Source organism: Magnolia sinica, chromosome 6 (genome assembly GCF_029962835.1).
Source record: "Magnolia sinica isolate HGM2019 chromosome 6, MsV1, whole genome shotgun sequence".
Taxonomy (NCBI): domain Eukaryota; kingdom Viridiplantae; phylum Streptophyta; class Magnoliopsida; order Magnoliales; family Magnoliaceae; genus Magnolia; species Magnolia sinica.
Genome location: NC_080578.1, coordinates 55,655,478 through 55,679,110, shown reverse-complemented (window position 1 = coordinate 55,679,110; position 23,633 = coordinate 55,655,478). Strand labels below are relative to the sequence as shown.

At 37.2% G+C, this 23,633-nt stretch overlaps 1 protein-coding gene across 7 annotated transcripts; it reads left to right on the top strand.

Moving 5' to 3' along the window:
• Positions 1 to 10,808: 10,808 nt before the first annotated feature.
• LOC131248773 (protein DETOXIFICATION 37-like) lies at positions 10,809 to 13,078 on the top strand. Of its 7 annotated transcripts, XM_058249227.1 has the most exons (5): positions 10,810 to 10,854; positions 11,141 to 11,259; positions 11,451 to 11,543; positions 12,193 to 12,252; positions 12,871 to 13,078. In XM_058249227.1, coding segments are annotated over exons 1-5 (444 nt in total). In that variant the 5' UTR covers positions 10,810 to 10,853; the 3' UTR covers positions 13,042 to 13,078. The 7 variants fall into 7 exon arrangements, 2 of the variants coding, with proteins under 2 accessions (XP_058105210.1, XP_058105209.1); XR_009172446.1 differs by having other exon boundaries at positions 10,809 to 10,843; positions 11,007 to 11,543; XR_009172447.1 differs by having other exon boundaries at positions 10,810 to 10,843; positions 11,141 to 11,543.
• The last annotated feature ends 10,555 nt before the right edge of the window (positions 13,079 to 23,633 follow it).

Genomic DNA, 23,633 nt, shown 5'->3' with positions numbered 1-23,633 from the left:
ATTGTTCACCATTGTCCCTTGGGCATGGTAGGGTGATGGAATCCTTTCTAATCTTCATAATTTTCCTGCTTTGAGATTATGAGATTGGTAAATCCTTTTATTTGAAATTATCTCCTAGGCAGAGTTTGGTGATGGAATCCCTGCCAATTATCATAGTTCTCCTTCATTGAGAATTAGGTCAATGGAAGTTCAAATTTGGTTTTATTGATATATTTTTCAATTTGATAGGATAAGACTCCAATTCTAATTGTGTTACTTGAATCAAGTAAGTTCTCACCTTTAAATTCTTTGTTTTAATTACTATATTCACAATTACTCTCTCAAATACTACAGAATTAGTTTCACATCTTCTTTTAGTTTTACTTCTAATTAATTTCAGAAACGTATAAGTTTCAGTCCCTATGGATTCGACCTCGGTCTTACCGAGATTATTACTACATCGCGACCCTACACTTGAGGTTATGAACACTAATGCGAAAAGTATTCTTAAAGAGATGATTTAATACTTAAAAGAATGACCAAGTGAAAGATTGGATCTATGGAGGTCAATATTGAAGAATTTAAGTCCAAAAGACCTAAGGAAACCGAGTGAGAAGGAAGGAAATCGAAGACTCGTATTGAAGAAATTAGAACTATAGAAACGACCCTTCAATGCCATTGATGATAGTTTTGATGTCGTTGAAGCCAACTTTGATCCCATCGAACTCTTTTCGTTCCATCGAGAAAATCATGAATTTTCCAGTTTAATTACTAGACACATTCTTCGATGCCATCGAAAGAGCTTCAATGCCATTGAGAAAATCTCTGAATTTGAAAGTTGGTTGTTGGACTTTCATGTTTCTACTCGACGCCATCAGTAGATTTTTTATGCCATTGATAGAGCTTCGATGAGTGTTTGAAGCCATCGAAGGTATGCACGATTGCGTAAATTCAGAGTTCGTTTGAAGTCGATGCGAATCAAGTCTATATAAAAGGATATTTTAGGATTTTTTAGGAACGAATTAGGGTAGAAGGTGTAGAGCAAGGAGTTATAAAGCTTCAATGAGTCATCTCTCTTCTTTAATGCTTCGGTTATATTTAGTTTTTATGTTTTTCTTCTGGAGTTATAGTTCAATCATATCTTTGATTGGCTAATCTCTTAGCTAGACCTAAGAGGTAAAGCTTACAGTTCTTTTTAATGCTTAATTTACTTTGATTCATGTTTTTTATTTGAATGTTGAACAATTCATTGATAATTAGTTTCAATGAAGATTTATCTTTAGCTTATTTTGATCCATTATCGACTTCGGATACATTAGATCTTAAGAAAGCTAATAATAGTATCTTATCTATTTTACAAGGGATTAAGCTGTAAAATCCATTGATATATCGTGGACTCCGAGTAAGATAAATGCTTTAAATTACCTGCGAGCAATACTTTGGTACTTTCAATTGAAATTCAAATATGTTTTGAGTTTATAAATTACGATTTAACTGCTCTATTATCCGATTGGATAGGATAGGACTTCGATTCTAGTTGAATAATCCAGTTGAATTAAGCGAATTAATATTAAGATATAGCTATAAGTAGATCCTTGACACTCTAGTATCTTATCTTTGATCATTTCCTTCACAATTACTCTTTAAATGAAACTCCATTGCTTAGTTTAGATTCTAATTATAATTATAACGTATTCTTGAAATCACAAAATTACAAGTCTCTGTGGGTACAACCTCGGTATCACCGAGTTATTACTACGTCACAATCATGCACTTGGGGTTGTCATAACATATATGCATAGAGGTTGAGTCTAATCTCTAAAAAATGGTTTATTTTAAGAACATCTTCAAGGTGGAGGTTGGAATCCTCATTAGAGTGTTAATCTTAAGGAAGATGACTAGAACTCATTTGTTTAAAAGCTTAGGATGAGGGATATGATCATGAAATCACGTATACTCCAACGGTATTTTTTTTTAAAGGCAGAAAATGACTCTGTCGATAATATCGAGAAAATTAAGTTTCCAGCTGAATTGTTGCTAAATAGTTTACATACTACTAGCCAATGCCATTGAGTGGTCTTCAATGACATGGAGGGGATCCTATGATGGGTCCTCGATGCCATTGAGAAACTCAGATAAAAATATCAATATCTACTGGACGAATCTGAGTTATTTACTCGATTCCATTAATGGGATCTTCGATGTCATCGAAAACCCCTCGAGGACTACTCGATAAGATCGAGCACCGCTCAAAAGACTATTGTTTTGGGCATACGATTTCACATCAGTTTTTTTTTTCACCTTTTATACGTAACTTATCATGTTCAATTAAGTTTTTAAAGTATGAGATAATCAACAAGGTTTACTTATAAGGTTAAGGAAAATCTAAAAGTTCAAGAGTTGTTTTAGGTCAAGGGTTAGGGTCACCAAGGCACATCATTTATCTATTCTTTGCTCTTTGATGCTCATGTCCTTTTATGTCTTCGGTCTTCAGCTTCCAAGAGCTTAACCAACTACATGACACATGGACTTACATAATTGACAAATAAGATGCACAAATCAGTGCACTAACAGTCCCTAGTAGAGTTGTCATTCAGTGAATGCTGGAAATTAGCGCCCGCACATTTTTGTCCTTGATTTTTGGGCTTATGGGATGACTTGTACTGGTGACGGTTGACATGGAGTCACTACTAACTAATTAGTGTTAAATCCCATAGTTGAATAGTCCCTACAAAATCTATGAAATCTAGAGAATCCAGAGATTCTTTGAATTAACAATAACTTATGATATGTTATCTCGGATTCTAAGTAAGGCACCTTAGTTATGGAGAGGGAAGGTGTTATGCATCCTCTCTGCTTTTATAAATGTACGGTTTCTACTTTGTGTGGTTAATTGATTTTAGGGGATAGGATGACTTAGATGTAAAGGGCTAAAATATGACTTGGTGAACTCATATTTATAATCTGGCAGCATCCAAAATTCCAGCAAGTCATAGAGTATACATCCAGAGGATGTCTCAAAAAGCAAATATGTTAAGAGGAGATGTGATGGTGCTAGAATGGTATGTTGAGGACTAGGCATTTATGAGTTTCTGATGTGATAGGATATATATTTCTGGCAAGTCACAGAGCATACACCCGATGGGAACCTAGAGAAGCAAGGGGTTGAGAAGCAAAGTAATGATATGATTTATGAAGTATGAATGCAAATGATTGATGGCTCGATATTTGGTTTGTAACTTGAAATGGCTTGGATGAAGTGGGTGCACCCTAATTTAAGACTTATAACCTAGGAGGGGCTAGGCTCAAGAGAGTGGCTCTTGGAGGCTTGGAGGTTGAGAGAGAGAGAGAGAGAGAGAGAGAGAGAGAGAGAGGAGGTTGAAGAGGGAGCTGGGATGGATGAAGGCCTCTCTCTCTCTCTCTCTCTCTCTCTCTCTCTCTCTCCTTCTCTTGGTGAGTGTTGGTGTGGAATGAGGAGAAGATGGAGATATTTATAGGCCCCTTAGATGACTTTTTAGCAATTGTAGGGTATTTGAAGGGTAAAATATAATGTAGTAGCTTGGGATTGGTGAAGGGGAAAGAGGTCACATAGTACTCTCTCATGTGGACAAGGTTCGTAAAATGGTGAATAATAAGAGTTCCCGGAGTAAAACGGGTCTTTACACAATTCTCTCAAATAGTTGAACAACTGTGGCTTTAGGCCCAACTTTCAAGAGGAGCCGGTAATTGAATTACCACAGTGGTAGTCCAATTACCATCCACATCCTCCTTTTCAATCAAATGGCTCATTTGGCACAGAGTAGCTTAATGCATTTATTTAAGACTTGGCTCAGGTGATGACTTTTGATTTGGCTATGGCTTGGGAATGACCTGTGATTTGGCTATGGCTTGGGAATGGCCCGGCTTGGAAATGGCTTACTAAAGCTTGGGAATGGCTTGTGGCTTAGGTACAACTAGGGCTTGAGCAATGGCTCCCAAAGATCATCCATGTTTCATCGTGTTGTTAGCTTAAGTGGGGTGTCTACATGATGGCAAATAAATATCACTCTGGGCCCTAAGAATGTTTCAATGGTAGACACCATTATACCCACTATTTCCTATGGCGTGGTCCACTTTAGCTTTGGATATACTTCAATTTTGTACTCATGCCTTAAAATGAGTTCATAAGACAAATGGATGGGGTGGATAAGACACAAACATCATGGTAGGCTCCACATAGTTTACTCATAGGTTATATAGAATCTGATTGCATACAGTGTAAACTGTGGGCCAACTGTGATGTACATGTCTTAACCACACTGTCCATCTATTTTATGATATCATTTTAGAGCATGAGCCCAGAATTAAAGCACATCCAAAGCTCAAGTAGACTACTCCCCAAGAAGCGGTGGGGATAATGATATCCACCATTATAACCTTCCTAAGGCCCACGGTGATATTTATTTGTCATCCAACTTGTTCACAAGGTAATATAGGCACAGATGAGGGGGGAAAAGTATTAGATTGATCTAAAACTTCAGTGGCCCCAAGAAGTTTTCAACGGTAGGCATTCAATTCCCACTGTTTGGTGTGGTTGACTTGAGCTTTGAATATACTTCCATTTTGAGCTCATGACCTAAAATGAGATGCAAAAGTGGATGGAGAGCATGGATAAGACATGAACATCACAGTAGGCCTCCCAAAGTTCACTCAGTTGCTCAGTACGCAAGCACCTAATCATCGTAGCCACGTTAAGAAAAGCTCGGATTCCACACACGTGTTCCACCGCGTGTGCTGCATGCGGATGGTCAAGGGTTCCCAAACAACCTCTAATCACATATTAGAATCGTCCAAGCATCTGATCGATTTCAGGGACATTAGCCATATACGGTGGGCCCCACTATTAAGGTGATGTGAATTAGCTCCGTGTATGCCAGGAATAGGGCGTCAGAGATAGAGAGAGGGAGAGTTCATTAAACGAGTTTTTGTCCTTATGTTTTGTGGGGCCACCGAGTAACATGAACTGGAGTGCACTTTCTCGTGATAAAATAGACACTACTTGGAAAAGGCAGATGTTTGGCTCTGCCAAAATTTCCGAGAAATCATTTTTGTATCTGTTTGGGTAATTTCTTTGATAGCTTTTGGGAGTAGGAACCTACACCAAATGTTGAATCGTTTTTACGAAAGAGACTGCCTCCTTTTGACCTGTGCTTTTTCACCCCTTCTCCAGCGAGCTGTTACCCGGGTAACACCCACCAGTTTGATGCATGTGTTGTAAATCCACGCCAAACATCTGTTTTTACATTTCCTTTTAGGACGCGAACTCAAACCTTATGAAGATCGAAATCTCAGGTGGACCACACCACTAGAATCAATGTCGTATGAACATTAAAAACATTTTGTGGGCCACGAAAGTTTTGAATTAATAAGATCTTTGTATTTTACCTTCATCCAGGTCTTCTAAACATTATCAACATGTTGGTTGGCAAATAAACATTACAAAAACCTTATATTGGGCCCGTTGGAATTTTTAATGGTGAGACACTCAAACACTACACTGAAATCTCTATGCATGTAGAATCAACCAATCTCCTCTACAACTCTGTCAAATAGTAATAACAGTTAGGTATATCGCAATTCTGCATGATGGCATACCAAATGTTGTGTTGTTTAAGTGATCAATTCTAAAGTGTTAGGACTTTTAGACCACTGGGTCATTAATATGCAGAGACGGGGATAAATTACGAATCGTGTCATTAAAAATAACATGCCTGAGAAAAAGCAAACTATTAAAATAGAAGGATAAAACAATCTTATATGGTATTAGGTAAATCTGAGAAAACATTAACAACATAAACATCCACAAAAATCAAGCAAAATTACAGCAATTTGATGAATACTCAATAACGTTCAGAATTAAATAAGCCATTCAAAATATATAAATCTTGAAAAAAATGGTTAAACTTCAATTACTCATGCAATTAGTGTGGCACTTAGGTTTCAAATTAGCAGTTTCCAATCTATATATTGAGTAAGAAAGCTTTTTCTTCTTTGTGAAATAACACTATGAAAAGACCGGACAGAAGTTATATAGTGCACTCAGCTGTGCATTAAGTCCATTTGCATCCATGGATTAGATGTCTAACATGGTCAATTCCCTTGATTTTGGGCTATGGCCCATCTGCGTGAGTGCAATGAGTCAATGGTCTAGATCACTGAAGAAAAATATCAACATTGGGTATAAAAGTATTATGGCGTGCACTCCAAGGATTCTACAAAAACATGCATCTTAGTAGCACTTTTCTTCTTATTATAAGGAAAAGAGGATTTCCTACATCATGAGGAAATGAAGAATCTGTTTTAGCTAAAGAAAATTGGTTTCCTAATGCATATTGTTTTCTTATCCTGCCTGTGCATATAGCATACCCTGTGCATCCAGTCATTCGATGGGCCACTGTGCATGGGAGAAATTAATGGTTGGATAAGCATGTTTTAGCCTTTTTTTGTCCATTTGATTTGTATACTGTGGCCCACCTGATGGATTGACTACTATACCCAACTGATTACTAAGCCATGTCGTTGACAGAGCAGGGCCAACCTGATGGACAACTTAGATCTTGTAGTTGTTTTCTATATAGGCACATGTGATGGCATGTAAAGCGGTTGGATTGTGAAGGCTTGAGATTTTCAAATCTCAATACATCCTTGAGCATTCAAAGAAAGGATACTGCATGTTAAGAGCGGTGGAATTCAATTGGTTTGATCATGCTAATGATATTTTTATAGATGAATTGAGGTCCATGTGTCTGCATACTTAGATATTCAGAACCCTTTCCCAGATAAACACAGTCTGAAATAGCACTTTCAAGCCCATTCCTACTGTTTGAATGATGGCCCTCAAGCTGGAAGCCAAAATGGTCAAAAGTTCACGACTAATCCAAAAACAACCCGTAATCCTCCATCCCTGAGCCAACCTGATCCAAATACTTGTGATTATTCCCAACCCCACCTAACCTGACCTGAATTTGCTCAACTGAAGCCCAACCCAAATTCAAATTGGGTTGGTAATTTCCAACCCAAGTACCTCAATAACCCAACCCAAATCGAGTTGGACCCCACTTGTGCAAATTGAAAAAAAGAAGAAAGAAGTGATCAATTAATATAAGCAAAAGTTAGAATGTGTGTGATTATACTTTTACAGTGTCAATCAAGAGGAGAGAAATGAGATCAAATATTCAACTAGTTGTACGTGATGATAGCATGACCATTAGTCCATTCATGTTACATTAGCTACTTATGCTCAAATCTAAAAGGACATCAATCATACATGCTGACCATATCTAGGTATTATAAGATGTTGGTATTGTGGGCCTAGAGAGATATTAGGATCAACCAATGGGGATGATTTTTTGCAGTGCCTCTGACCCACCATGGAGCCCCCACATAAGAACAAATATGATCACCAAAAGGTGGCCCACAAATAATGTTGATTAGGATGAGCAAATGTTGGTTCAAACATTTGTGTATTTCCTGTTTAAGTATCGGCATTCTCATGAATTTCTCATCTGAAACTAGATAAAGTCCTTGAAAAACTCACCGATTTAACTTGATCATGACCTGGGTTGAGTTAGGGGAGGTAATTTACTGATGCAATCATCCAAGTGGTAGATTGAAATGTTGAGCAATATCTGTGGAATTTTCAGACTTATCTACTTTATGTATATGTTTTGTTTAGCTTTGTGGAACAGAGCAACCTTGATAAATCTTAAAGATCAACGAAGGCCCACATGGAGCAATCCTTCTAAGCTATATTTATTTTCTTAGAAAATCAAGCAGAACTACTTTATTTGTTAAAAAAATAGGTATGGTTTATGAATTTATTTTATTTTATTTTTTTAAAAAAAAACAGCAATAGTTTGCAGAAAGAGGATGAAATATCAGGGAATATGGTTCTGTGGAGCCTCTTATTCACTTCAAACTCAACTTCAATTCGCAATCATTTGGTAAATGAAAGGTATCTGGATAAAATAGCGGAAAACATGTAAAGCTTCATTTGTATTCTCTTGCTTTGGTAACTGAAATTCAGTTCAGTTTGATGGATTAAAATTGTTTCAAATTCTTTCTATTCTTGCATCTCTGTCCTACGCATTAAGGTTTGGTAGTGAGTTATGCACTTCATCATGAGAGATGGATTTCATCAACAAGATATATTCTACTCAAACACTGATCCATGTAGGCTTAGTTTAAACTATTTTAATTCCCATTCTTTCATACTTGAGCAGGTCCACTCAAAATCATACTTGAAAAGCCTAAAATGCAGCTCAAAAGTTGCCTTAATAATTGAGGTAATGAAAATTGGTTGGCATATAAATGTGTGAGTTATGAATTTTTGTTTCCAAAGATATTCAGATTTCCCTTTTTTGTTTCTGTGTGAAAGTTCTTTCATGATATGTTATCTAGCTTGCTAATCATGATCTCTTGTGGGTGCATAATTATTACTGCAACCCTATGTCAATATGACACATCATAGAGATTTTGTTAGGAAAATAATCTTTGGCTAATTCTGGTCATCCAAGCCATCACAATCCGAATGATGTTCTGCATTAAAGAAATCATACGATCCATAAGATGGAGGTTCTAAACAGTGTAAATAAGGGTTGAATTGTATCAACCAATGTTTGATATGTTCTTCATTTTCCTAATACATCTTAAATATATACTAAGTCCCTGTTTGCCAGTTTGGTAGACACCTAAAAATGAGTTGATCTCATTTAGTTAACAGAATTTATGCATTAGAGATCTTGATCTCTAATGCATATTGAGTTCATGTTAACAGTGATTGTGTATTGAATATCAAAATCTCTTATACGTAATTTCAGTTAACTAAAATGAGATCAACTCATTTTTAGGTGTTACTGAAATAGCTTTGCATGTGAAGTAAGCCTTTCATGATGTTATTAGAAATTTCTCTACTAATGCACATTTATGTATGCTGTGATCAAGTTTTTTTTTTTTTTTTTGATAAATTGGTATAGTGTGTTTTCCCAACTTGGTTCTTGTCTAATGTTCTCATATTCCATCTTTTACCTAGAAGGCGAGAACTTAATTCCTATCTCTCATTTACCTTATAGTTTAACCTCCCTGCTGTCTTCCATTCTTCATGCTTGATTACAAGACCTTACAACTGAGAGGATAATTGGTCATATGGACAAGAGAAAGGCTCTACTTTCTATACTCGGGTTCATTTTGCACTCCTGTCCAATTGTGCAACCTAGAGATTTTTAGTGGTTTTAGGTATTTTCATGTCCGAGCTTTTGGATCATATGATATAAACACCTCCAGGCAATCACTGCAAGAATTATTATTATTATTATTTTTACTAAATATGTGCTTATTAATGTAGTAGTTGTATGGAATATGTCAATCAACGTTCCGTTGGAGTTCCTTTTGTTTTACTTTATCGTATGAGAGAATTGGACTTATTTGCATTTGGTGATATCATGATCTTAGACATAGCTTGCATATGCTTTTAAGTCCACCCACATGTTTTTTTTTTTTTCACATAGTTAACATCTTTCTGTGGTCGTTTTTGTTCAGAAAGTGTGGAGAGGACAATTAAAATGCATTGAACAGTTTCAGTTTCAAGCATCCTTTTAAGAGGTTGGTTGATGAACTGTCCTCTCATTTATTTTTTCTTCTGTAGTTAGTGCATGTGTTAAAATGCCGTTGAGGCTACTCCTACCATAGCATTACTCTGTTTTTTTGCTTTTGTCTGGTATGATTTTCTAACAAGGGGCACACCTATGATAGGACTATGCAACACAAGCTCTATGGCTCTGGAAGCACTGTTCATTACATGGATTAAACATTACACTAAACATCTTTTTAATTGAAAGTTGCCAAGTCTTCTCAGGTATTTGTTGCTCAGGATTCTTTTGTTGACTATGAATGAAATCCGATTGAGCATAAGAACTTTAGAAGATTTGTCATTCTTGCACAAGTTCGGATCTATACCCACACGAGTTTGATTGAAGGAAACAGAACAGAGGCCTTATATGTGGAAATGGAGTGACTTTTTTTTTGCCCTCTTCCTTCATTCCTTTGGTAGTTGGAGATGATATAGTGGAGCTGATAGAGCCAACGTTTGAAATGGGTGTAAATTGTAGTGATTTCTTGATGGAATTCACCCTTTTCTTTGCTATGCAAACAACATAAATAGTCACATTAAAGGAAAATCTTTTTCCTTTTCTGTTGTTTGGCATGGAATTCATGCTTTCTAAACATGGCCTAAGGCTCAGCGGTGGTTCAATTTTATTTTTTTTTCAGTTTGAGAAACAAAGTGGCATATGTTATGAAACTCTTGTTCTTATCAATTTTCTTTATAACTCAATGCAACTCTTGTTCTTTCCATGTTTCTTTACAACATTAATCGGAGGGCATTTACCTTTTTTAGCGTGTTTTTTGAGGTAGTGTTAGATGATGGAAGCCAAGTGAAGGAGAACAACTACATTTATGTAAGTATTACTGTTGTTATTTTTGGTACATATTTGTAGTATTATAAGTCTTAAGCTCCATGTGGTCATCACATCAATCTTTATGAATATAAATTTTTATCAAACCAAATGGATCTTAAGCCATTTTTTTAACTCCGCCAATGCAACTACTTGCATTGCCGGTCCCAAGCCCGGGTAAAGGAGGAGGAAGAAGGGCTTGAGCGTCGCAAAGTCAATAGCAAAGGAAGCAGTAGAATTGGCCATTCAAAGTGGACCTTTTTTTTGAGTTAGTTTGTTAGTACACACTCATGTGTGTACACACACTCCATGTTAGCCACCCCCGCTAGGGATCGATACCATTGGCCATTCAAAGTGGACCTGAAATAAAGCAGGTATCTTTAAAGTAAGTTTTCTTATTTATTGTTTTTTAGTTGTTTGAGAATTTACTTGTTAGATTAGTTATTTACCTTAAAATCATACCTTTATTTTATTGCCCATTTATCTTTCTTTATGTTTGACTTAGATCAGTTTAGAAATTTGGTGCATTTTCTGCAGGAGGTGGATCCCAATGTAGAGAATGATGAGTTGCCCAATGTCTTATGCGAGATTTAGATGGTTGGAAACTTCAATCAAAAATCTCATAGCCTACAAGTTTCATCTGAACTTTCCACTTATGTGTGAATTTGCAGTGGTGGCCATTAGAGCTAGTTGGCAAACAACTGTCGCTTATATAAATATTGGGTGTTATTACATTGTGGGATTGCCTACTGCTTTTCTTTTGGGATTCAAATTCAATTTCGGGTTGGAGGTAGGTTAGAATGACTGCTTATCTTTCTTAGCAATCACATAGATATTGGAAAATTGATTTGGATAATTAGGGGCTTTCCTGTAATTTTGTAGTAAGTGGTATTATAGTTGTCATTTATGGTAGGCTTGATTCTCTGTTACAATTCTGTATTTTTGTATATGAAATTTTATTTATTTGTCTTTAGTATTAAGGGAATTTGGAGTGGAATGATTACTGGGATTGCTCTACATACCCTCATCCTTGTAGTAATCATGTGGCTTACTGACTGGGAGAAAGAGACAAGTGTATATTGCAACACATTTCTATATGCTTTGTTAGTCATCTTTCTTCTTAATGATTTAACTTTCCTTAAGCTTTACTTTATCAGCATAGCTAAACGTTAATGAAATTGACTTGAGGAAATGCATTGCCATGCAGCAGGTAGAATTATCCAAAGAAAGGCTTTTAATTTGGAGAGGTTCTTCTGATGTCCCTGTAATTGGAAGTGGTTAGGTTTCTTTCCCTTTGTAGCTATTTATATGTATATATGCATGTATACATGTTTGTATGTATGTATATTAACTTAGCATAGTGTACAATGCGCTGATGGATCCATCCAACTCCGCACAACCATTAAACAATTGAAAATTCATGGGATGATGAAGGCTGCCCAAAGTCCTTGTTTGAGCTCTGTACCTTTATTATTGTGGCCACACTTGCAATGTTGAGGAAGTCAGGGATCTACTCCCAACTTACATTTGGAAAGAAGAAATACATACGCATGTGTGTGTATACATGTGTGTATGTAGATGAAAAATCCTTTCATCCTCCTATGTTTAGAATGTGCATGCATACATGTGTTGTGTGTGTGTGTCTTTGCATTTTCTTCTGCATATGGGTAGGTGTGCGTGCCTACTTCTAACTTTAATTGTCTTTAATGAATGGCAGAACTAGGCAAGCAACAATAGGACCTCTGAACCTCTATCAAGAGGGCAATATCTAACTCTAATTCAGGTGAGCATGGTCATGGGTCCAATCTTCCTATCAAATGCCAAAGCTACCTGTCATTTTATTCAATTCCTTATACATTTTGAAAATTAGTATTTTATAGATAAGATTTTTCCAAAGCTTTAACTAGATATGCATATCCTACTCAAGGGGTGAGATCATGAATTTGCAAATATTTAATCGACATATAATAATTTGAATTTCATTTTTTAAAAATGTAAAATGTCATAGTAATTTATTTATGTTAATCAAACATTTATGTAAATTATACTTTTCACATTGTCTTGTCATTTACTAATATAATAATAAACAAATAACTTATATCCTACAAAGTAGTTATCATTCACCTTAATACTTCACCCATCTCAACTTTCCTCACCAACTCTTATTTTTCACACTTACCTCCACTTTCCTTATCTACATTTACTTTTGATATCTACTTCAACCACATCCATTTTCACATATCTTAACTTTCTATACCAAACTGTCTTGTTAATCTCCTTCAATGTATAAATACCTTTAAACTTCATTGCTGCTTATAAAGACTATAAAAATTATAGACGCCAAGAATTCTTTCAAAAGAGATGAACTTGATAATTTACTTCCTTTTTTTCTTATGTGCAGGATTTTAATCAATTGTGCCTAAATTTAGGCTTACAAGCACTTCAGCCTTTGACACCACTTGTGCTAGGAGTATGCCATATAGAGGATTTGTTTATTTATTTATTTATAATTCAAGACCATTTTCAATTTATTGTAATAAATATTATATTTTTTTATTATGTAGTAATATAAATTTTGTTTAATATTCAGTTTTAATTATATTGCAACATTTTTTGTTTCAAATATTAGAAAAATATAGGTTTCAATAGAATTATATATAATAAAAAAAAAATTATTGGCCTGCGTTGGGTCCTCTCAATCTGTACAAAGACTTTTACCGGTGCTTATATAGATCTTTAGCGGCGCTTTTCCATAGTTAAAAGTGGTCAGGAACCCTCCTTTTGCGGCACTTGTATCAATGTTTGCCGGCGCTTTTTCCACTTTTGGCGGCGCTTCAGAAATACCAGCGCCCAGCAAAAGCATCGATGAAACCAGAAAGGGCACCGCGAAAGACTCCCCAATTATCGACGCTCGTACAAGCGCCAGTAAAAACACCCTTCTACTGGCACTTGTCTAGCACCGGTAAAGGTTATTATCAACGGTTTTGGGGGCTTTTTTTGGCGATTTTGGCCGCTGATAAAAGTACTTTGTCTTGTTGTGTTCCCACAAAGCCTTTTGTAGGAAGTTCTTTTAGGTGGGGCCCATTATGATGCTTGTGAGAAATCCACTTGTTCATCCATTTTGTGAGCTTGTTCTAAGACATAAAAACAAAAATGTGCTTGATCCAATGCTCAAGTGGACTACACGAGAGGGGAAAACTAGGGATAAATGTCCGCTGTTGAAACCTTCTTGGGCTCCAACTTGATGTTCACATGACATCCAAGCCATTTATAAGGTCATTTCCATTGAGATGAACTGAAAACACAAAGAACTTAGCCTGATACAAAAATTTTGTGGACATACGAATGTTTCAACTTTGATCATTCATTCCCTGCTATTTCCTCTTGTATGGCCCACTTGAGTCTTGGATACCGCTCATTTTTTGTCACATAAACTAAAATAAGGTTATAAAATGGATGGACAGGGCAGATTTATCACAAACATCATGGTGGTCCCACCTAGTTCCCAACATAGGAACTTACTGTTAGAGGTTTTTCAGGAAATCCACGCCCGTCTACCATGTGCCACAACCTCGGTGTTGTTGTGTTGCCGTCATGGCCCCACCATGATGTAAGTGTTATATTCACACCGTCCATCCATTTGGTGAGATTATTTTATGGCATTAGCCCAAACAAAAGGCAGATTCAAAGCTCAAGTGGACCATAACACGGAAAGCAATGGGGATTGAGTGTTTACCATTGAAAATATTGAAAACTTCTTTGGGGCCACAAAAGTTTTGGATTAGGATGATATTTGTTTCTGTCCTTTCATCCAGGTCTGTGTGATAGTATGAATAGATTGGATGACAAATAAACATTATGGTGCGCTCTGAGAAGTTTTCAACGATGGGCATCATTATCCACATTACCCTCTGTGGTGTGATTCATTTGAGAGTTGGATTTGCCTAATTTTTGAGCTCATGATTTAAAATGATATATCTAAAATGATAGGTGATGTGGATATCACACACAATCAAGAATTTGCATAATAAGAAGTAAATGGGTAATGTTGGTTCCATCGGTATTGCCTTTGTTTACAACGCTGGCATGCAAACGGTATATTTTTCAAATTTTATTATCCAATAGTGGAAGATGGGACACGACTCGACCATAGGTCAGGGATGCATGCACTCGACCGCATAGTACCATTTCCCATATATATATATAATTTGCACTAATACTATATTCAAATAATGAAATAAGTGTAATTATTAGTTCATGACATATCCAAGCTACGACCATAACAATTTGAATTACTTGTATGTGAAATGCAATTTCTAAGTTACTGGGCATTATGGCATTTCTCGAAGGTTGAAGCAAGTGGGGCCGACCTCTCAGCCCTTTCTACCCTTTATCTGATGGTGAGAAGATACATCAACATTGAGAATCCATTTACGGGTGTTTCAACATACATCACTGTAAGTGCTATAGTTTATATCCCTGTTTGTTGTCAAATTTGTGGTGCCAAAATCACTGTTATGTTATATATAACCTGCTTAAGTGAAGCTCTCTCAAGGATCAACATACATGAACAAGCTAAGCTCACATCAAGCAAAGCTCTCAAGTACAAGACTCAAGATCTTGAATGCAAGAGCTGCTCACAAAACAAGACTCAAGCCGAAAAGAAAGTACAAGGCAAGACTCAAGTTGAGACTCAAGCTGAACTCAAGACTCAAGTTGAAAGTCAAGCTGAAATCAAGACTCAAGCTGAAACTCAAGCCACTTTCAAGATTGAGCTACTTCAAGGTTTAATCTTCATCAAGACTTCAAGGCTCATTCTTCATGGTCTCTTGTTTCAATGTCCATACTTCATGATTGAGGTTTGTTTGACCATAGGATGACCTTAGAAGTAGGTCATTTCGGATACATAAACCGAATGTTATTTTACATGTGATTGAGTCATTCTTCGACCAGTCCTAGGGCTTCTTCGACTAGTCCTAGACTTGCTTCGACAATCTAAGAAAATCCTCGACCAATCGTAAGTTTGTTACATATTAGGATAAAATGCATTAGCCTTCGACTAGTCCGAGAATGCATTCGACCGAGTCGTAGGCAGTGTCGGCGATCTTCGACCAATCGTAGAATCTACGACTCGAAGTCGAGCGAACCTTTAGGTTCTTCGACCGATCGAAGGAAACCTACGACCAGTCGTAGGAGGGCTACGACCAATCGTAGAACGGTCTGCGCTTATCCCGCCTAATCTTTCAAATATCTGTTATGGCTTCGACTAGTCGAAGAGCACTCTAGACCAGTCGAAGACCTGATCTTCTCACCTATAAATAGAGCACGAATCTCAAAAGAAATCATCGATTTAATTATAGTATTCAAGCCAATCTTCGTCGAACTTCTGAGAGATAATTTTGTGCTCCATTTAAGCTAAGTGTGCTTATTTAATATCTTCTTTCCTTAGCTTTATTTTAATTGATTTTGTTTCTGTTATTCCAATCTGATTTGAAAAGAGGAATTGTTATTCCCTTTCTTTGGAATCAAAATCAATTAAGGCAAGCCTGTTTGGTTTAATTTAAAATCAATTAGAACTAGAACCATTGTAATCAAGTCTTGGACATTGAACTTGGACATTCAATCATCTACTTTGATTTGGTTCTACCGGGCTACAACGAAGAAGATATTCGTATTTTACATATTGTAAATTCCTTTCTATTATTTTGGTTTCTTTCAAGATTTGCGGAAAAATCTTGTTATTTTGGTTATCCGAGGAGAGCCAGAAAACTCGAAGTGGGGGTTTTTAATTGTGTAAGCCCACATACAAAGACACAATTGTAAGGGTTTTGGGTGAACCTGGGAAAACCTATTTTTAGTGAACGCTAATATCCCTGTGTGAGGATATTAGGAGTGGAGTAGCTTTTTGTGTGGCTGTTGTTTAACAGTTGGTGAACACAGGCGAACCACTATAAACCCTTGTGTTGTGGTTGATTGTTTTATTCTTCTAATTTTTATTCTTTTTGTGGGATGTATGTATGGTGGTGAATGTTGTAATTATTTCAAGCTTTGTGAGAATGTTGTAATAGCTTAGAATTTACTTTCTGCTATTCCTTTATAAGCTTGTTTTTCAATTTCATTTGAAAGTTGTTCCAGCAAGGTTGCCCTGCCATTTTTATGGTGTATGGCTGTCCCTAGAACAATACATCTTTAATTACAAGTTATTTCAATTCAGTTCATATTTGTTTTTGTATTCCTCTTCGATTTGAGACTTGATACAAAGACCTTTCTAGAAATAAGGTTGTCCTACCATAAACTCTGTTTTTGGTGTAAGGTTGTCCTTAGAATAACGTTTGTATCAACCTCTCAAGATCTGAATTTTGAGGTTGTTTTTCTTTCCTGCATTATTATTTAATTTGGCTATCATTTTCTTTATTATTCCGCTGTTATAAGTTTTTATTTGGCATTGTCCTATTCACCCCCCATCTAGGACATATAGCTTGGCCTTTTCAATCACTGCCAACAACAACAATAATTGTTGTCCTAAGTTCACAAGACTCAATTGCTCAAGAAATACAAACTATGCCAGTGATAATACGTGATGTAGGACATGCATAAATACATTCCTAGCATGGTTGTACTAAAAGAAGGTGAACTGTAAATTAGCCATAATTTTTCATCCGGGTATCATTTTGAGACGCACAATTTATCAATGTTTAATGTAATGGGCCATCCGAGATCAACCGACCAACCATTGTGGGTCGTGTTTGTATGTTTCACTAGAAAACGTACGCTTTCAGCTTAAAAATGAAAATTTAAGGAAAATTTACTATTTTTAGTAATTCCAAAAATTTTAATATTTCTTTATTATTAGAGTTTTAGATTTTCCTCTTTTTTTTAAAAAAAAAAATAACTTGTAATCATGTTAGGACACTTTTAGCAAAAGTTTATTTAGAATTTTTAATTTTAAAAATTAAGCTTTAGAAGAGATATATTAGAATATTAGAATTACGATTTTTATTAGAGTTAGAATTTTGCTATTTTTAGTAATTATGAATTTTGGTTTAGTTTTTTATTATTATTAATGATGTAATAAGGACATACAAAAGAGACAATTATCAATCAATTAATTTTTGAATTTCTTAGAATTTATTTCTATTTTCCCTAGTGAATTTGAGGAATCTCTATGGGGAGTCCAAAGAAACCCCGTGATTTCAGAGTAATTATCCTTAATGAAGATGATGCTCGACCTCATGACGTCCATACCTACATCAGTTGGTATCAAAGCAAGGCTTTTCCTCAGGATGATGGCATCTAACAAAGGTGTGGGGTAACAATCCCATGAATGGTGCTTTGAGGAATTATCCTATAATAACGGTGGCTTTTGAAGTGGCATAGCGAGAGAATCAGCAAGCCATCTAAGGATTGCAGGTAGCAATCATCCATTTGATGAAAGTCATAGGACATATCCATGTTCATAATAATAAGTAATATGAGATGAGCTTGCGGTCATCATGCTCGTGGTGTAACACTAGTAATGAATCACAAGCTACCACCTAATGATAGTGAATCACAAGCCACTATTTTGATCGTGAGAAATCTGTTGTAAATACCAAATGTAGAGATAGATTTAAAGTGACATAATATCTTTCAAATGAGGTACACTGTAAGTTTAAAAGTTTGTAATGTGATCATCGATGCCAAGAGTAGTGAGAATCTTATGTCGAAAATATTGGTGGAAAATCTGCAACTGAAAACAGAAAAGCACCCATCTCCATACACGATTAGATGGATCAAGGAGGTCAACAAAACAAAGGTAACTGAATGACGTCATATGTCATTTTCCATTGGTAAATATTTGAAGGACAAAGTAATGTGTGACGTAGTCGACATGGAAGTTTCTCACATGTTACTTGGTCGACCATGGCAATATAATGTTGATGCTATGCATATAGGACGAGATAAAGTATTTATATTTATTAAAGGCTGTAGAAAGATTATCCCTGTCCCTATGGGAACGGAGAACCAACCCAGGACTTCTAAAGTTAACGGACCGTCTCTCATAGCTAAACATGATTTCGTTAAACAATCCGAGGAGATAGAAGATGTAAATGCATTATTTGAAAAGGAATAATATATGGAGCCTGTGAACATCATAGAGGATTTGAAACTAGTGTTGCAGGAGTTCAAGGTGATTGTGTTCGATGAACTCCTAAGGAATTTCCTCTTATACGAGATACAAAACCATATTGATTTTATCTTAGAGGTAAGTATGCCTAATTGCCCACATTATCATAAAGAATGCGAGATCTTGCAGGCACAAGTGTAGGAATGGATCCAAACTAGTCAAGTCAAGGAGAGAATGAGTACATATATTGTGTCAGTTCAAGAGCCTAATGCAAAGTACAAGGAAAATGCTAATAAACATTGTTGATGCAAAAATACGGTCTACCCTTTTTAGACCTTTGAGTACCTACACAAGAAGAAGACAAAGGAGACCTTGGCTAGAGCAGGGGACCCTCTGATGCCAAAGTCAGGTTAGGAATCTCGTTCTAATAGTATCGAGGAGTTTTGGGTGAGAGATTCTACGTACCTTTCACCATTAGAGTTGCTCCTATTTATGTTTGAAGAGAGGTGGTGGCGTATAGATCTTCCTATTGTAGGGGGGATCGAGTCCCGGATATGTCAGGATGATCTCCTGAGATCTTTTGCAAAGATCTGGAGAGATTTATATTTCGATCGTGTCATAGTTGTCTCCGAGATCCTTCAGCAGAGATCTTGGCTTGGTCTTTCGGATAAGACCTGATTAATAGGAACCAGGGGCGGCGCGCAGTAAGAGGCCGAGGCCGACCTAACTAGGGAGTAGTTTACCGACCTGACCAGGGGTTAATATGCCGACCTGGATACTCTAGAAAATCTTGACCCTTTTCTATGTGCTGTGTAGATTGCTAACCTACCAACCTGCCCTCATACTAGGGCAGTGAGGCCGAGCTCATTTCCTTAGTAGACTTCGGATGAAATATGTTGTGGGGGTCAAGCTCAAGAGTCTAATGCGGTCTTAGTCAACTTGAAATATGTTGTGGGGGTCGAGCTCAAGAGTCCATTTTTACCCATAACAGTAAGCCCCCTACTCTCGAGTTTGCACAGCGGGCTTAGGAAGTAAGTTAGTTTTGTTGAGGTTGGACATTTTAGCCAAATACGAGTATTGGGGTGAACTCTTGAGCTCTTCCTTTTATTAGGGAAATTCTGCTCTTGTCGAACAAATAGGTTAGCTACAATGACCCCTTCATGAAGGGCTAAGTAGTTTACTTAGGAGGATTATTTTCCATTACACTAAGTAATCCTCATTGTACATCGTCCGATCTGAGTGGCGTTACCAATTAGTGGTTCGACCTCTTCTTTAAGGGTTGGGCGATTGGTAATGATTGTTTTTCCCTTACACCAAGAGAAGTCCTCTCTTGGCCATGTAGCATAATCGAATAATGGTCCAACCTCTTCGCTAAGGGTCAAATGATTGGTGAGAGGATTGTTTTCCCTTACACTAAGTGTAACGCCCTGAAATTCAGGGGTCGAGCATAACTCAGCTCCCGAGTTTCAAAACATCACTTATGCAACATATGTAATGATAGATGTATGTTGTCTGTATTAGTGCATAAGACATGAAGTAGATTGAGCCAAACTGCAAACATAATCCAGGGACAGGTGAAACATGCAAGCGGAAGACTGAAGAAGTATATATATATATATACATATGTATAAGTCCCTGAGATATGTTTGCTCTACCAGGTCATAATTATAAGTGTTTGTTTCAAAATACAAGTATCAAAATGTAATAAACCAATGCAACAATAACCCTGAATCCCCGAAGCTCAGGACATGGCTCACATGAACCCGCCTGAGAACTGCATAAAGGAAAATGCCTCCTCGTCATCCTCATACTCCGGCTCTGCCCGTATGTCGCATCATGATCTGCATCTAAGACAGAGTTTGGTTGGTGTTTAAACAACGTCCCAGAACGTGGGAGTGAGTGATCAACTCAGTGGAACTATACAGTAAAAGTTAACATGTTATCAATTCAATCAAGCAGTAATGATAAAGCATTACAATAAAACATATCCTAATTACTCTTGTTAATGCAAGGATGTATGTAGAAATGATGCATGCCCTCGCCTGCACTCCCTCAGCGTCTTCATCTTACTGTATGCATGATAACCTCCCGCAGTGCTCCACAATGCCAAGGCACATGCAATGCGGTGCATGTTCATGATTTCCAAGTTGTTATTAGTCCTTTTCATACAGCAGGATTGGGAAGCTAAGGTACCTTCCTTATATCAATTCACAAACGGTGATCCATTCTAGGGTCGTCAGTCCTAAACAATCTTATACGATATTATGGTTCTAGGTTGCGGCAAAGGGCTTGTCACCAATCAATGCATGCCTATTATACCTTAGTTACTATTCTAAGGCTCGTCGCCTCAATGCAGTATCAAGGTATGCTCGAGGTCACTACAAAGGGCTTGTCACCAATTAGTGTAGGCCGACAGCACGAATATAGTGTCCCATACCACCATAATCAGCTCACGAGTCTAGATTGCTCACTGTTCACTACGGGGAGGCTCGTCACCCCAGCGTAGGTCGACAGCTCGACCATAGTGTCTCATACCACCATGCTCGGCTCATGAGTCTTAGCGGATCAAGGTACCATAGTTAATGGGATTGCACTGGTAAGTTTGGTACCCTAGATTCAAACAGTGTAACACCCTGAAATTCGGGGGTCGAGTATAACTCAGCTCCCGAGTTCCAAAACATCACTTATGCAACATATTTAATGATGGATGTATGTTGTCTGTATTAGTGCATAAAACATGGAATAGATTAAGCCAAAGCACAGATATAATTCAGGGATAAGTGAAGAAAGCAAGCGGAAGACTTATAGAAATATATGTGTACAAGTGCAAATCCCTGAAGTACATAAACATACCAGGTCGTAATGTAAGTGTTACTATCAAAATTACAAGTATCAAAATTACATCATTTAATTCTCAAAAATAATCCCAAAATCCCGCGCATCAGAACAAGGCTTGCTAGAACCTGTCTGAAAACTGCATATAAGAGAAAGCAGCCTCATCATCATCCATCTCCCGCTCTGCCTCAGAAGTCGCCTTAACATCTGCAACATCAGAACCTAAGACAAAGTTTGGTGGGTGTTTAACACTGCCCCAGAACGTGGGAGTGAGTGATCAACTCAGTGGAATAATAAAGCATAGGTTAACATGTTATCAGTTCAATCAAGCAGTAATGATAAAGCAGAACAATTAAACAAGTCTAAGTACTCTTGTTAATGCAAAGATGTATGCAAAATGATGCGTGCCCTTATGCGTACACCCTCAGTGTCTTCATCTTACGTTACGCATGACACCACCTCAAAGTGCACCACATCTACAAAGCACATGCAAATGCGGTGCATGAACATGATTACCAAGTTATTATTAGTCCTTTTCATACAGCAAGATTAGGAAGCTAAGATATCTTCCTCATATCACTATCCAAACAGTGATCCATTCTATGGTCGTCAATCCTAGGTATTTCATACGATCATATAGTTTCAGGTCGTAGCAAAGGGCTCGTCACCAATCAATGCACGCTTATCATACCTTCGTTACTACACCAAGGCTCGTCACCTCAATTCGGTATCCAGGCATGCTCGAGGTCACTACAAAGGGCTCGTCACCAATCAATGTAGGCCGACAGCACGAATATAGTGTCCCATACCACCATAATCGGCTCACGAGTTTAGTTGCTCACTGGTCACTACGGGGAGGCTCGTCACCCCAGCATAGCTGACAGCTCGACCACGGTGTCCCATACCACCATGTCCGGCTCATGAGTCTTAGCGGATCAAGGTACCATGGTTAATAGGATTTCACTAGTAAGTCTGGTACCCTAGATTCAAACAGTAGCGTCCAATACATGTGAACATACATCGGACAATCGGGTTACTTGACGAACTCGACTAGCACGAGCGCATGTTGAGTTGAATGACATAGAGTGCGCAAACACTCCGCGTGGCCAAACCACTGCCGACAACTCTAATACGACTCGGGTTTGTCTAATCACGTCCTTTGTGGCGAAAGCAATCTCAGCCACAACCTTAAGGCAGATTACCGATTTCCTGGACTATTCATAGTCCCAAACACATTACACTACAACAGATGTTCGTATTAAATGTAGAACAATAATGGAACAACAACTTCAATCATATGGTACACAAGCACTTGAAGAATATCAACTTAACATGAATGTAAGCATAAGTAAGACTTGAAATTAAATAACAAGGAATGTAACTTGCAAGAAGGAAATCATACACACTAGTGGGAGAGTTGAGAATCGCTTCTCAACGCCCATACTAGGTTGAAACATCACACTTTAGATCATTCAGACATTTCTACAAACACTTAGAATACATAGTTCAACCTACATGACGTATGTTGAAATACACACATTTGGACAAATCCCTTTACCAAGGAGTTGTCGCACATACATCTAGCATAAGTACATGACAAATAATCATGGCAATCACATGTTCATATTTTATACGCATACGGTACTTTATACATACACATAGAATACACAAATCTCAATATATCACATGCATATCAGGAACGCAAAGCAAACATAACATTTGGCATGTGAAATCTCATCCATGACAAGAATAAACCATTAACTAGCATTGGAAGCCTTGAAAACCATAACCTATACACTTAAAGTCCACACCTTAAGCCAGAAAAGAACACCGAACTGATTTCAGACGAGTTGTCTTCTTCAACGGTGATAGAATACCCTAAAGCAAGGATAGAAATGAGATACAACAACACCAGACTATTCTAAGCTCTAACACAGATTAGGGTTAGGTTAACTTACCCAAAGATGAACTCAGAATCGTCAGAATAATGATTCAAAGTGAAGGTTCGAAGATGTAGAAGAACAGGAAAGAATCTAAGATGATTCACCAACTTCTCTCTCACTTTCTCTCTCTTTTCCTCTCTCTTTCCAAGCTAGGGTTAGAGAAAATTCATATGAAAAAGAGAGCTAGGGTTTCAAGGTCTATAAATAGGCCTAAAATTGATGAAAATAACCCCAGAGCCAAGGTATACTTAGGGTATAACCAAAACCAGCCTCTCACGA